General features: G+C 39.0%; 1 protein-coding gene across 2 annotated transcripts in view; it reads right to left on the bottom strand.

Annotated features, from left to right (window-relative positions):
• The window catches only part of SLC9A2 (solute carrier family 9 member A2), a 959,164-nt gene that overhangs the window by 368,417 nt on the left and 575,098 nt on the right, over positions 1-15,649 (bottom strand). Inside the window, exons 5-6 of one of the 2 annotated variants that reach the window (XM_044070947.1) lie at positions 15,104-15,306; positions 1,741-1,830 (exon numbers count right to left, since the gene is read on the bottom strand). In XM_044070947.1, coding sequence (XP_043926882.1) covers positions 1,741-1,830; positions 15,104-15,306 — 293 coding nt within the window. The remainder of the gene's footprint in view (positions 1-1,740; positions 1,831-15,103; positions 15,307-15,649) is intronic. The other variant, XM_044070948.1, reaches the window with a different exon arrangement.

The raw sequence follows: 15,649 nt of genomic DNA, 5'->3' as shown, positions 1-15,649 counted from the left end.
TGCTACAGCAGATGGAAGGACACTGTTACTCTTCTCAAGGAGTACTACTCCTACAGCAGAGGAAAGGACACTGTTAGACTTCCCACGGAGTTGTACTGCTGCAACAGAGGAAATGACACTGTTACACTTCTCAAGGAGCACTACTGCTGTAGCAGAGGGAAAGACACTGTTACACTTCCCAAGGCGTACTACTGCTGCAGCAGAGGAAAGGACAATCTTACACTTCCCAAGGAGTACTGCTGCTGCAGCAGAGGAAAGGACACTGTTACTCTTCCCAAGGAGTACTACTGCTACAGCAGAGGAAAGGGCACTGTTAGACTTCCCAAGGAGTACTACTGGTGCAACAGAGGAAAGGACACTGTTACACTTCCCAAGGGGTACTAGTGCTGCAGCAGAGGAAAGGACAATCTTACACTTCCCAAGGAGTACTGCTGCTACAGCAGAGGGAAGGACACTGTTACACTTCCCAAGGAGTACTACTGCTACAGCAGAGGAAAGGACACTGTTAGACTTCCCACAGAGTAGTACTGCTGCAACAGAGGAAAGGACACTGTTACACTTCCCAAGGAGTACTACTGCTGCAGCAGAGGAAAGGACACTGTTACACTTCCCAAGGAGTACTACTGCTACAGCAGAGGAAAGGACACTGTTAGACTTCCAAGGAGTACTACTGTTGCAGCAGAGGAAAGGACAATCTTATACTTCCCAAGGAGTACTGCTGCTACAGCAGAGGGAAGGATACTTTTACACTTCCCAAGGAGTACTACTGCTACAGCAGAGGAAAGGACACTGTTACACTTCCCAAGGAGTACTACAGCTGCAACAGAGAGAAGGACACTGTTAAACATCCCAAGGAGTACTACTACTGCAGCAGAAGAAAGGACAATCTTATACTTCCCAAGGGGTACTGCTGCTACAGCAGAGGGAAGGATACTGTTACACTTCTCAAGGAATACTACTGCTGCAGTGGAGAAAAGGACACTGTTACACTTCCCAAGGAGTAGTAGTGCTGCAGCAGAGGGAAGGACACTGTTACACTTCCAAAGGACTACTACTGCTGCAGTAGAGGGAAAGACACTGTTACACTTCCCAAGGAGTACTACTGCTACAGCAGAGGAAAGGACACTGTTAATGCTTCCCAAGGAGCAAATCTGTTGCAGCAGAAAAAATGAAAATGTTACTCCTCTTGAAGAGCATCACTGCTGCAAATAGATAGAAATGGTAGTGCTCTGATATTCACCTCACTGCTATCCTGCTTACCATGGCAAAATATGCATGATATGACTGCATGTCATAATCCAAAAATCCCATTCATCAAAAAGTGTCAGAGTTGCAATAGATTTGGTCTACAGTAACTGAATTCCACTACTAAAGAAGAAATTAGAAAAAAAAAATGGGAGAATAAACATCACAAATGTAACTCTTTAAAATGAAAATACCTGCTACTCAGGTGTAAGTTTTAAGCTGGTAAAAGGTTAAGCTAAATAAATATAACATAGTGGATTGTGATTTGGTGTATGATCACAACAAACGCATTATGTTTTTGAATCACGGATGTCAAGAAATTCACCTTCAGAGTGAAAAAAATTGTTTAACAAATGTAACAAACATCTTTTTTCTGAATTCGTAGCACAGTTGTGGTACACTGTGCATTGCTTCTTATTCATGCTATAATTTAAGCAGCAAGGCAAACTAAATTGCATAGTGTATTACAAGAAATAAATGATTAAAGTTACATACCCGAATGTAAATTTCTTCACTCACTACTGGATTCTTTTTCTCTGATCTTTTAACTTCCAAAAAATTAACCAGAGGTCGAATCGTCAACCCCTGTTAAGAAAAGCAAGTCAGGAAAAAGAATAAAATAAAATGTCAGAAACATAATGGGAAACCTTTAGTACATTAATAAGTACTACTGAAGCCATACTTCAGAATGTATGCTCTTCTTTCTTAACTATAAAGATACTGTATTTTTATGTACCCTCCACCATTGCCTTATACTTTTTGGTCTTACCCCAGTGTCCCAATCCATCACTGGGTCAGTCAGCTCCTCCTTCAATTCCTGAATTAACTTCATTTCTGGGCTGGGGATGACATGGAATTTAAGGGTATTCTGAGAGGTTTTGATGACAACTAATTCCATGAGGGGGAGGTTTTTTTTTTTTTTTTTTTTTTGGTATGACCTACATCATTTTGTCCCTCTCCTGTGCTCAGCTTTGAACGCTATCTAGGGGTTATTCCCATCTACTCCACCTCTAACAGTGCACCAAGATGAAAGTCCCTCCTCTCGTAGATAGGCAAACCCATCCATCCCTGCCAGCATCTTAAATGACCAAGCTGAACCTGGGTCATTTGAGCTATAGTTAGGGCTTTATTTGTCTATGCCATGGCACAGGTCTCCAGAAATACTGCCTTTTCATGACATTCAATGTACATAAAGGTGGCTATACAGCAAAGGAGTGAATGTGATGAAACATACAGTCAGGTAACAAAAGTAGCTGCAGTAACAGACCCATTAATGCTCTATTTAATAAATACCCTAAAAGTTGTCTAAGAAGCTAACAAACTGACATTGCATATTACCTGTGCACAAAACATAGATCCTAAATCTCATGACTGATATAAGTACTTACATATTTTGCATAGATATTAAATTAGTTTTAGACTTAAAACTGTTGTTGCAGCAAGCAACAAAATCATTTGCTTACTACATAGAAGCATTGAATTAACTTTTTATAATGAAAAGTTTAGAAATTATGAGCAAGGGGGTGAGAACAGTATGTGTGCAGTAATTTCTGTGAAGAGGGCTTCCCTTCCTATCATTTTATTGCAACTGCACTGTAATATGTACCTCCTCATGTTTTACTGCTTACTAATTAATCACATATACTGTCAGCTAACTGAAGAACAATGACATTAGGACTGACCCAGTCACACTTATTTAAAAGTGATAACAGCAAATGACAATGAGGCCAAAAGAAGATGAAGGCTAGCTAAACTTTGAATGACACTACATGCAAAGACTGCTATACTCTGCAGTTTTTTGAGAAATTGTTTTAAGATGTGACAAAAATAAAGCATTGTATTACCAGAAAATGTAAACATGCTGAAAAATGCCTGGAAGATATTAGTAGCAAAGGTCTTTCTAAAAATGTAGACAGATTTGATCTCAGAAAACATATCCTTGAGCAGTATTTGTATATTCTCATATGACAGTACTTAGTTTCTTAATAGTACTTTGTTATCAGATACTAGACTGCTGTTTTACAGACCTCATTGGATCTTGCAATATAATAAAAGTAAAATTACCTAAAGATAGTTTTATACAATTACACAAAGATTACCATTATAATACAAAAGTAGCAGATCTGTAAGAAAATAACTGTGCCAGCAGCCTTTGTATTTTATACATTCTTTTGAGATCACACGTTACCCGCACTTTACTTTGTTGGGGCTTTATCTGTAGCACTGGTCAAGGGTACAATCATATAAATATATATTATTGCTTCAACATACAAATAAGCTGGATTGTTCAATGAGTTTCTTTACCAGTTTATGCCACAGAGGAAGCACTTGTTCATATGTTTTAGGAGGGGTGTATTTCTTGAGGCAGAAGAAAACCTAAAAACTTAATGACTTAATGTAAGTATTTAACAGTTTTATAAACAGTGCTGCTTTGTGTTTTATCACTGTACTCTAGGCACTAGATGTTATGCTTCAGAAATTTGCAGCAATTGTAGAATGGAGGACAAGAGACCGTACATATAATATATACTATTATTTTCAATGGTGGAGGATCACAATAGATAAATACATGCTTTTATCTAATGAATATGCAATGGGTTATTGACCCAGTATAAAGTCATTGACAAAGGCAGAAAACTGCTGGTACCAGAAATAATAAAGTTTGTGTAGCACTTTTAGAACTACTGAATATTTGACAGGTCTCTATATGCACAAAACAGAGACATCCACTATTTTTATTTAATATTTTATTTATTTATTTTACATTTATTTACTGATGACTTTGACATCCATTAGTCATCACAGTTATTATGATACTGTGAAACTGATGAACGCTTCACAAAACAAAATGTACCTATGGACTGGAAGGTAGGAACTGTTATCTCAGTGCATAAAGGTGGCCCTTCTATTGACCTTGGAAACTACAGACCCATTAGTCTGACCAGTCTAATCTGTAAAGTCATGGATGTTACATGCAAAAACATAATAAATCTACAAACGCTGGACCCTAGTCAGTTTGGGCACATCAAGGGGAGATTATGCCTGCTGAACCTGGGGAACTTCTTGGAAAAGGTCACAAAGGCCATGGATGAGGGCAAATTAGTTCATAAGGCCTATATGGACTTTGCCAAGGTATTTGACAGCATTATCCACTCAGGTATAATCAGCAAATTACAAATAATGCAGATAAAGCCATATGCTACCTGCTGGATAGCCAACTGGTTTTCACAGAGAACACAAAGGCAATTACAGTGGAGTTCCCTTTCTAGCGACCTTGACAGGAAATGCTAGAGAGAGACAGATGCTTCTCACAGAGGATTACACTGCTCTGTAACAAACTTCCCATCCATATAAAACAAAGTACTTCTCTGACCCAATTTAAACACAGTGTAGACAAATGAATGAAAAACCACAAATTTACCCCGTGGGCAACACCTGTGTCTCTGCTGGACATAGCACACTGAAATGCTATAAAACTGTAACTTTTGCCATTTATAAACGGGTACAAGTATCATTTCGGAATTCGATTTGGCTAGGCTTAAAAAGGCTCCTGGGCCATTAGTCTAACACTTTTGTGTTTGTATGTTTCTATGCATATACAAGCTAAAGTAATTCTGTGGAAACAGACACTGGTATTGCATGTAGGGATACTCCAAAAAGCTGGTATGTCACAGCACTGTCATTTGTAACTAAATGCACGAAAAACATTTTTGTTATGCCTGTCTCACAAATTTTTTTATACCAGAAGAAAATTATTTTATCACGGTCATCTCTGTTATGGCTATTTTGAAATAAAAGAAAGATTAAAGAAATTAAACTAAAACAAGAAACAGTATTAGTGATTCTGGTACATTAGTACATCATATAATACCAAAATATTATAAAAAATATGCATATATTTAACTTTGTCATGGTGCAGTTATCCTTTAAATAATATTCCCATACATCTCAACACACACCATTTTTGGTCTACTAACATGTAAATCTATATCATGCTCTATAGAGATGATTCATTCTAACCAGTGTGAATGACTCCAGTAACTGGAAATAAACTGCTGTTTTCTTTTCTCACTGCTTTGATGACATCTTCAGTATTACTTATACTTTCTATCGACCTCTTCATTCTAGTGTTCATTCCATTGCCTGCCCCTCATGTCTGGACGAATGCATCTCATGGTCAGCTCTTCTCCTTTTCCTTTTATATGGCAACACCTTGCTCTGTCTGTCCATTATCACACATCATTAATGTCCACACCAGTACATTCACCCCTTTCTCCCATCACCTAACTCCTTACCACTCCTTACCAGACTACTTGAATTGACATATCTTACAAATCTGCCCATGGCCTGTTAGCCTATATTTTTCTCCCCAGGTCCTCTTCCTATCTCATCCTGTATATTGGCTTCCTTTTGCCTCTTTCACTCCAGTTTCACTCTGCTCATTTTAACCTGGCCAGGTAATGCACTGCTATCTCTATCCCCTATATTATTTCACATATTCTTCTCTGAACCTCTTCCACTCTCCCATTCTCTGTTGTAGTTGGTATCTTCTATTACTCCCAAGTTCCCTGAATGAAATCACTGCCTCACATACGTAGCACCTCATCCATCTAGCTCCAGTTCTTCTTTTCCAGCTTGACCAACTCTGTTAATGCTATCCCATGTTTGGATTGTTTATTTTCCCTGGGACAACACTAAATAGAATATGGTTATTAGCATCTACTACTCTAAGAAAACTAAATTGAAAAAGAAGGAAAAAAAAAGTATTTATTTATTTATTTGAAGTTTGTTAACCGGGAGACTCCATTGGTCCGAGATGAGCCCTTTTTTAATGGAGGACCAGGGGAGAAAAGCCCCACATAATATATATATATATATATATATATATATATATATATATATATATATATATATATATATATATAAGAAATCAAGCAGGTAGTTTAACAAGGAATTAATACAGTACACTAGTTCAAAAATTTGCATGCAACATATAACACAAGTGAAATACAAGGATTTGATACACTATGCTCTAGATACAGACAATCAATGGTCAAACAAGAAGTAGCTCAAACAGTAACAGTTACATCAGTAGAGGATTCCTAAAAGGAAATGTACATGCTCATCCCCCTTGTCCCTCAACTCCCAATATGTAGCGGGCAGAAAGCATAGTTGAGCTACGGTAGGGCAGAAGTGAAAGGGGATTTAGGATGGATGGGAGCAGAAGCATTCCCAGATAGAGGAGAGATAAGATTGTAGCAATGCCTTAGAGGAAAGATTTTGTGTAGTATGGATGTGGGGAGGGAGTGAGTTCCATTTGAGTGCAAGGGAGAAAGATAGAAGAAGGTGACCAGGGCTACATGATGGTTTGTGTACAGCAAGGAGGTTTTGATTGTTAGATCTGAGGGTTCGTGTAGGAAGAAGCATATTGAGGATGGAGGAGAGGGAGGGACAATGAGAAGGGTTGAAAATGAGCTTGTGTACAGTGGAGAGTTGAATGTAGGATAGGTAGTGAGGGAGTTCTAGCCATTTCAGGGAATGAAGGGAGTAACAGTAGTGGGAGAGGGATTTAGAGCTAGCAGCAAAATTGGCAATTTTATTGTAGCCGGATGCTAGTTTAGCTTTGAGGGTTGCCTGCAGTTTGGTAAGGAGTGGAGCCCCATACACGAGGGAGGGGAGAAGGTATGTGGTAGAGGGGGTTAGCTTAGTTGATGGTGGGGAATGCCAGTCTGACTGTTAAGGTAGGATGAGGTGGTATTATTCCATTTTGTGGCTTGCTGTCTATCAGAGAGATAACTGGAAAATCAATTTAGAGAGGAGGGAGAGAAATTAAGTTGGGTGAGCTTAGAAAGGAGAAGAGTTCTGGGGGAAAGATGTGGTGAGCTTAACAATAGAGTCTATGAAGAAGGTGTTGAATTTGGTGGCAATGATATGGTCAGGGGAGTAGGGGTCAGGGCAGGGATTTGCTTTTTGGCCAGGACTGATGAGGTTGTTGATACTATTCCAGAACCTTTTTGGATTGGATTTATGGTAGGCTTGAAGTTAGAATAGTAAGATTTGCAGTCAAAAACAATTAGTTTTTTTACTTTATTGTGAAGTTGTCTGTATTCAATGAGGGTGTTGGGTGTTTTAAGTTTTTGGTGGAGTTTCCAAGCTTTGTCACGAGTATGCATGAGAGCTAGTGTGTCTTTGGAAAGCCATGTGTCAGTAATGGATTTTACTCTTTTAGTTCTGGAAGGGGCAAAGGAGTTTAGAAGGTTGTTGAAAGTAGTGTTAAAGTAAGTAACAGCATTATCAAGAAGAAGAGTTTTCAGAGGGTTCCATTTTACTAGTTTTAAGTTATCTGAAAGGAAATTGGGTTGAAATTGTTGAGGTTGTGGGTTAAGATATAGTTATGCTGTAAGTGTGTGGAGGAAGGGGTGTGACAAATGAAGGCAGGTAAGTTGTCACTGAGACAATAGGGCAAAGTGCCAGTATCTGAGATATTTTTGGGGTGGGAAACTAAAATCCAGTCTTGGATGCTTCCTGAGGAGTTGTCTTTGTTGGGTCTAGTAGGAGTGTTAACTAACTGGGAGAAGTTATATAAGTTGCTAGAGTGTGAGGAAGTAGTTGACTGAATGGAAGTCCAGAGATATTAGCCGAGAACCAAGAAAGTATGTCTTCCAAAAGGGGAATGTTATTATTGGGGGGTGTAGAAGGAGTCTGTGACTATGTTTTGTGGTTGTTGATTTTTAGATTTCAGATTTTAAATACATTCAATACAACATTCAATATTCATACAATAGATTTTAAATACATTGCTATTCACAGTTTCAAGGTTAAAGCTACAGGTTCACTGATACAATGACATTCACCAGATATGCTCCATCAATGGTAACAGTAATGCTATACAGATCCATCACTGAAAAAAGTGGAATAACCTGCCAGGATCATGCATATGTCTTCTTAGGTTAAGTTTTAAAACTATCCCTCCCATTCCATGAGAGTCCCAAAACTGTATTTATTTATAAAAAGCACAAAACTATTACATTTAAGCACAAAGTCAGTTATTTCTAAATGGCGACAGCAGCATCCAAACTACAGATAAAAACTTTACCTAATTAGTATTTTAGTGTTATAATAACATACGTTGATCTTCACTGGATTACTACTTCTGAAACAAAAACTAAAAATTATGTATGCAATTGCTGTAAAATTCTATATAGTAATTATGATAAATTCAGTGTTGGCAGTAGATCACCCTTAACAGATATTCAGCAACGTTTCAAAAAATAACTGCTCTTTCCCTCCTCTGAAGGTAGCCAGACTTAAACATATTTCAGGTCTAGGTCCAAGTAATACTACAGAGCTCTCTGAAAAGTTAAGTGACCTCTAAATACTACTACTATTGCTCTTGTAAAGGGAGGCAATTTTCTGAACAATTCAAAGATTGTGAGGAAAAAAGGGCCTATTACACCTACTCGGCCATTTGATAATTTGAATTGCTGTTCTTCACAGCCTTCACTATCCAGACTGGTAATGGAAATGAGTGAGAAAATGATACCACAGAATGGTACTGTTACCATTTCATGAATGAACAAGTGCATCCCAGGTATTTGCAGATATGGCTAAAATGGCAGATGCTCACCTGCATTAACATTAAAATATGAGAAAAATAAATCATTTAAATTTTATATATTATTAAACGACAAGGAGCATAGTTGCAATATATCAGTAAAAACATGCTGAGCTAAAATGTTGTACATCACAGCAGGACATATTATTTGATATATAGAACCACATAGATCAGTCTTTTAACTTTCACACTGCCATTTGCACAGATCATGTTGTCCTTTCACAGCTGCATTGCAAAACTGCTCCAGACCATATCAAAGTACTTTTTCCTTAAGGACCAAATAGGTGATAGCAAACAAATTATTATTTATTCAGTCTTTGATTGCCCAATTAATAAACTTCAGGGTAATAGTGTAACCAGAGTCTATACCATCATTTAGTGGGGGCAAGGCAGAGAAATGGATGTATGACAGGACACCATCCCATATCAGGACACACATGTACAAATCACTCATACACAAAACATACACTTATTGACAACTCAGAGGAGTGCAGTTAATCATATCTGAGATGTAGAAGGAAACTGCAGCACCTGACAAAAATCTGCTGGATACAGGAAGGATGTGCAGACTCCACAAAGAAGGCACCCTAGCCAAGAACTGATGTGAATCAAACTAAATAGTGATAAGGCAGTAAAAGGAACTGCTATGTCACTGTGTTGCCATGCCAATTATTTATTTTTTTCTAGATACTCTTATTCCCCATTCCTGCCAACTATCAAGCCTCCTAATAAGAATAGCTTATTTATTCCTCCAGCTGGGACGTTCACCCAGAATTAGCACAAGACCTTTTCAGATGAGGCTATCATCCATGCATCAATAATGCTGCTTTTCTTTGGTGCCCGTAGCTGTGTTTCTGCTTCTACTGGCTACTCATGAGAATGGCCACCTTTCACCATAGCCAGATATACTAAGATTATCTACAGATCAGGATCAATAGGAGAAATGCTCCCCCAAACTTTTCATGACCAAGGATGTTCTTTCCAAGCAGTTGTGTTGGTCTAAATTATCATTCAGACTGAGACCTGAAAAGACTTATTCATTGAACCCAGATGGCAGGCTCTCCTTCCTGTCACTGGTATGCATCATTATCAGTGTGTGCAATGGATGCATTAATACTGATTTAAACTTTCACCCTGGTGGAGACATAGGCACCAAATCATCATTATGGGAAGTCTTTAGCCCTTCTCCTGAATGTAAATGCTCCTACACAATGCCCTCAACAGCAACCATCACTGGCTTGGTATTCCAAACTTTTGTCTCTCCAGTCAATGGCTTCATAGATTCATAGGTTCATAGGATGATATTAGACTATTGGCTCAGAGGCCCTTAGAAGTCTATCCAAGAATTTTGTCCATGTTCCCACAAAGTCAGCATCTGTTTCCCCTGTCCAACAGGGACACAGATAGGATCTCAGGGGTGTATTTTCTGTTTCCCAGCCAGTCATCCAGGTTCCTCTTAAAGAGGGCTAGTGAGGTACTCTGCTTGACATGGAGAGGCAGTCTATTCCACAGATGGTGGAATCTTTGTGATACAAATCTATCCCACCAACAAGTTCTATTAATGTCACAGACCAGGTTGAATTCTTGTGTGTGGCTTGAGTGAGTGGAGTTTGACTTGTAGATATGTAGCAACTCCAGCAAGGCTGGGTCTGAGATGGCCTCATATGCCAGACAAAGGTCACCTCTGAGAAGTCTGTATGAGACTGAGTAGAGGGACAGGGCTTTTAGCCTATCTGTATAGGATAGGTGTTTGAAAGAATGGATTTTCCTGGTCAGAAACCTCTGTGGTCTCTCCAGTTGCTGCATGTGCTTGGCAAGGTACATGCCGAAGGGGGCATTGTATTTGATAATGGGTCTGATAAGGGAAGAATACAGGGATGATATGAACTCCTTGTTCCTGGATGAAATACCCTTACTTATGAGATGAGCCATGTAGAAAGCCTTCTGTACAACGGAGGCAATGTGGTGGTCAAAAGTCAGGTTGCTATCAACCTGGGTGCCTACGTCCCTCACAAATGATTGCATGCTTAGTACATTGTTATTAATGTAATAATTAGTGGGGATGCCATTTTCCCCAAAGAGAATAATGATGTATTTCTTGGCATTCAGTTTGAGGCCATGCATCTGGCACCAGACATCAGTTTGAGTAAGGGCCTCTTGGAGGATGCTCACATCAGTAGGGGAATGTAAGACAGTGGCCAGCTTGCAGTCATCTGTAAACTTGGTCAGTCACAGACCACTGGTTTTGGCTTGCACCTCAGAAAAGTATTTCCCAAATAGTAGAGGCCCCAAGACTGATCCTTGGAGTACACTGCTCATTATGGGTCTACTATTAGAGGAGGCTTCCCCTATTTTGACTGAGTGGGTTCTGTCAGTGAGCCAGTGGGTTCTATCAGTGAGCCACTTAGCTACCCATCTGGAAACATACAGGCTGATGCCTAGCTGGAGGAGTTTATCTATTATGCCAGAGTGGGTGGGGAATAGTGTCAAAGGCTTTGGCTAGGTTAAGTTAGGTGGTATTCACCATCTTCACCTCGTCCATGGCTTTGGTAACTGTTTTGAAGAAGTTGACTAAGTTTAACAGGCATGACCTTCCTTTGACAAAAACAAACTGTGTGGGAACAAGTGTTTGGAGGTTGCCAATGTCCTTGTTTGTAAGGTCCATGACAATGCATTCCATGGCCTTGCAGATCAGGCTAGTTAGGCTGATGGGCCTATAATTTCCTGGGTCGGTGGATGCTCCAACTTTGTGTAAAGGGTTGACAGTGGCTGTCTTCCATGTGGTTGGGATGAAACCAGTCCTCAGGCTTTGGTTGAATAGGGTACTTAAGGGTGATGAGACCTCCTGCCTGAGTTCTTGTAGTATGCAGCAAGGGACATTGTCAGGTCCCATGGAGGCTGCATTTTTTGCCTTTGAGAGGGTATTAAAGACCTGCTCCCTGGTGATGAGAGGAGGGGGGCAGGTGCTTGGGATGTCTTGGTTTAATGATGGGGGGAACATGGGGAGAAATTTTCACTGAACCTGTCTGCTAGCAGGTTGGCTATATCTACGGTATTTGTGTATGTGGTGTTCTTGACCACCGGTTCAGAGCAGATTTGGGTGTTACCTTTGAGACTGCAGACATATGTGAAGAAGGCCTTGTGATTGTCCTTAGTGGATGTGCCCAATTTGGACTCAAAGTTAGCCTTAGAGGATTTTACCTGTGACCTTATTTGCTTGCTCAGACAAAGCAGAGATTGCTTCCAACTTGGCACCTGCTCTTTCTTGGTCCTGGACAGCAATTTTTTCCTTTTATTATAGAATTTTTTTATTGTTGCTGTCCACCATACAGGCTTACTCTTCTTTGAGGAAGATGATTTGGTTCTGTCAGGTATTGCTGAGTCCATGCAGCTATGTAGGTACTCATATAGTTTTTGGTGTAGGCTTGGACATTAGTGCTTGTTCCCACTCTAGGGATGGTGGCTGTGTAGCTGCTTATAGCTGCTCTTAGGAGGTTGTAGTCAGGTTTGAAAAAGTTTTTTTTTTTGTTTGACCCTGGAAAGGGGGGTTCAGGGAAGATGGTGACTTGGTGTCTTCAAAAGTGATCGCCTTATGGTCAGATCTTACCAAGGAGGATGACACTATAGAGGTGCTACTGTGGTTACACATTTTGGTTAGTACCAGACCCAGGATATTTTCATCTCTCATAGGGTTGCCAACCAGCTGATCCAATGCATTGGCATTGAAGAAGTCAAGGAACCTCTGGGCATTCATGTTTGGGCTAGACTAGGTCTTCCACTCTATGGTTGGGAAGTTCAAGTCACCCAGGGTCAGGGTAGAGGCTTCATGAAAGTCTCTGCTTGTGCTGCAGCACAGACTGACTGGGAACCTCCAGCCCTACCCCTCTGAATATATGAGCCCATCTTGACACTCACTCCCATCCCCTGGCTGGCTCTTCCACATACCTCTCAACTCTACAGATTTTCTCAGAATGTCCAGATTTTTGCCACATATTTTTGTTGTGTTTTTCATAAAATTGTATTTTTCTGGCAAATCAGCGGCATATCATTAAAGACTGAAGTTAGCAAATAATGACAAGCATTTGAGTGTCAGACCTTATACCCTTAAGAACATTCATAGGTTCATAGGTTCATAGGTAAGTACTAGGCTATCAGCCTTAGGGCATATATAAGCCTAGCCAATAGAGATTCCCTGGTTTTCGCTACCCAAGAAAATTATTTTGCTGTGTCCCTTTTGAGCAGAGCCACAGAAGTGATTCCCCGGGGTGAATTTCAAGTTTCCCATCCAATTGTCAAGATTTCTCTTAAAGAGGGCTAACGAAGAGCTTTGCTTGACGTGAATGGGTAGTCTGTTCCAGAGCATGTGAAGTCTCTGGGACAGGAATCTATCCCTCCAGCATGTTCTGTTTATTGTGGTGAAAAGGTTTAGGTCCCTGGAGTGTGTGGCCCGGAGTAATTGGGATTTCTCATTCTATCACTTTTCTGAGTTTGTAAGTGCAATATTAAAAAATCGTCCCTATTTTTTGGGCTTTTGTCTCACTGTTATTAATGGCTTTGTTCAGATTTCTTGCTATAAGAAGTTGAGAGGTATGCTCTTCCATTGTCTGATGTGCTAATCAAACTCCAATCATTTGGGTCACAAGGCTTATTCCTGTATGCCACAGAGCTGGATGTTAATTTAGTAAGGTTTGTGGTTTAATTTCTGCAGGTCCCTCACTACTTAATTTATTTGAAGAGGCAAACTGTGCATAAAACTGAAGAATTTTCAGAAATTTTCACTGTATATCAGCAAGAGCCAAAAGTATTATTACACACACCAGGTGTATTAAAAACTGAAATAAAACAACTCGGTGTACTGAACGTAAGGGTCATGCAGTTCAGCCATACCGTTACTTACAAAAATATTTATTAAAAATAAAAATGACTGAGTTAAGTACTTTTGTCCTTTATGTGCAATCAGTTAGGACTTCATTAGAGCTAATGAAATACCCATCCCACTTCCTTAGATTATTCAGTTATGTACCAAATTATCCTTAGAGATAATAAATCTCATACAAAACTACCATAATAAGCAATGCAATTCATACATGTCCTTTGCATTTAGTACACTGAATTGTTTTGTTTTTACTGTTCTTGACTAAAACGTAAAATATCTTGAGTCTTGAATATATATATATATATATATATATATATATATATATATATATATATATATATATATAAATTCTTAAAGCAGTGCTTGAAAACTAAGTTCTCTGACTATAACATGTGCCTGAATGATACTTTTCATATAAAAAGCCTCCTTACTTCTATTACAGAAATATAATAGCTTTAATTCTAAATTAAGTACTCAGAAAATTGTACTGCTTCTTTTTGTATATCAGTAAATTTGTAAATTTGCACATTTGCATATTTATAATGACCATTTTCCACATGGCAGCAGCATGTGTATGTACAAGGAGGGTGGAATCAATCAATAGTTTCAATCTGATAATTAAAAGAAGATTATCAGCAGAGAACAAAGTGTTTTTTCTTCTCCCCCTACATCCAGTGCCATATATGGCTCTTATATTTCCTCAACTTTCTTTGTAGTGAGAGGCAATAGCCAGGTGCATTTCTCACATTTTTCTAATGAAAGATTACGTTTTTGTACCAAAAGTTACTTTATACCTTTAAGTGTAGGCTGTAGTGCACATTGCTTATTAGCAATGTGTTTCACTGTACCATATGTATGCCTTCATGGGTACTAGTGTGGTCTTGTGCAGTTTTGTGCACAGCCATAACAGGTTATGGGGTGCTTCAACTAAAAAGCCACGACTTGAAGGTGCAATATCCTTAGCTATTTCTCACTCTCTCTCTCTCTTTCTCCCCCACTCTTTCTCTGTAGCATGCTGAGGCAGATGAGATAATATCAGCCATTTAGTCCCCCTTCACGTGGACATCTCCAATGACCTATAGCATTACTACTTAAACATAGATCACCAATGCTGCAGTCATGGATATAACAAAGTTCATGCTTTCTGGGAAAAAAAATTACACACATATTTTAAGTGCATGCACACACACACACACACACACACACACACACACACACACACACGCACACGCACACGCACACGCACACACACACTTAGATATGTACACATATGCACATTTCTTCTGTGTGCTACTCAATGTTTTTTCTTGCACCAAGGAGATGTAGCTATAAGTGAAAAAAATTATACAAATATATAAGCAGCATACCTGAATGAAGACAGAAAAGAGAATAACTACAATTGTTGAAGTGATGAATAAATTTTTCCTTTTGAACACTTCTGCAGGAAGGAGAAACACAAGTGAAAAGCATATGGCTCCTCGAAGTCCACCGTAAGCAATAATGAACTGATCCTTACGTGTGAGTGTAATAGTGCGGAACTGGTTAATGATCTCAGTCAGTACAAGCACACCTGTAGAATTAAGTAGCAAAATAAAAAGATGCCCTTTAGGAAGGAGAATAATATACTTTTAGTTTTGTTATGAACATTCTGCAGATTAAGCACTTTAAAGAGAGCAATATACCAATTAACTAAAAAGTCAGCAATAAAGACAACTTATATGTACTGTTCTTCTTTTAGTCAGGATGCTTTTTAATACAAAATATTTAATTCCATCATATCATGTGTTAACTTATTCGCTGCTGTTTCAAAGCACTAGGATATTACATAATACAGACTCATACTGCAGACTACTAGCATTTAAATACCTCTGTAAATAATATCTCAACATATTAATAGGCTGTCGATTACTCTT

This window comes from Protopterus annectens, chromosome 5.part0 (genome assembly GCF_019279795.1).
Source record: "Protopterus annectens isolate FY-2018-M chromosome 5.part0, PAN1.0, whole genome shotgun sequence".
Classification (NCBI taxonomy): domain Eukaryota; kingdom Metazoa; phylum Chordata; order Ceratodontiformes; family Protopteridae; genus Protopterus; species Protopterus annectens.
The sequence above is the reverse complement of the archived record's forward strand: the minus strand, read 5'-3'. Positions and strand labels throughout refer to the sequence as shown.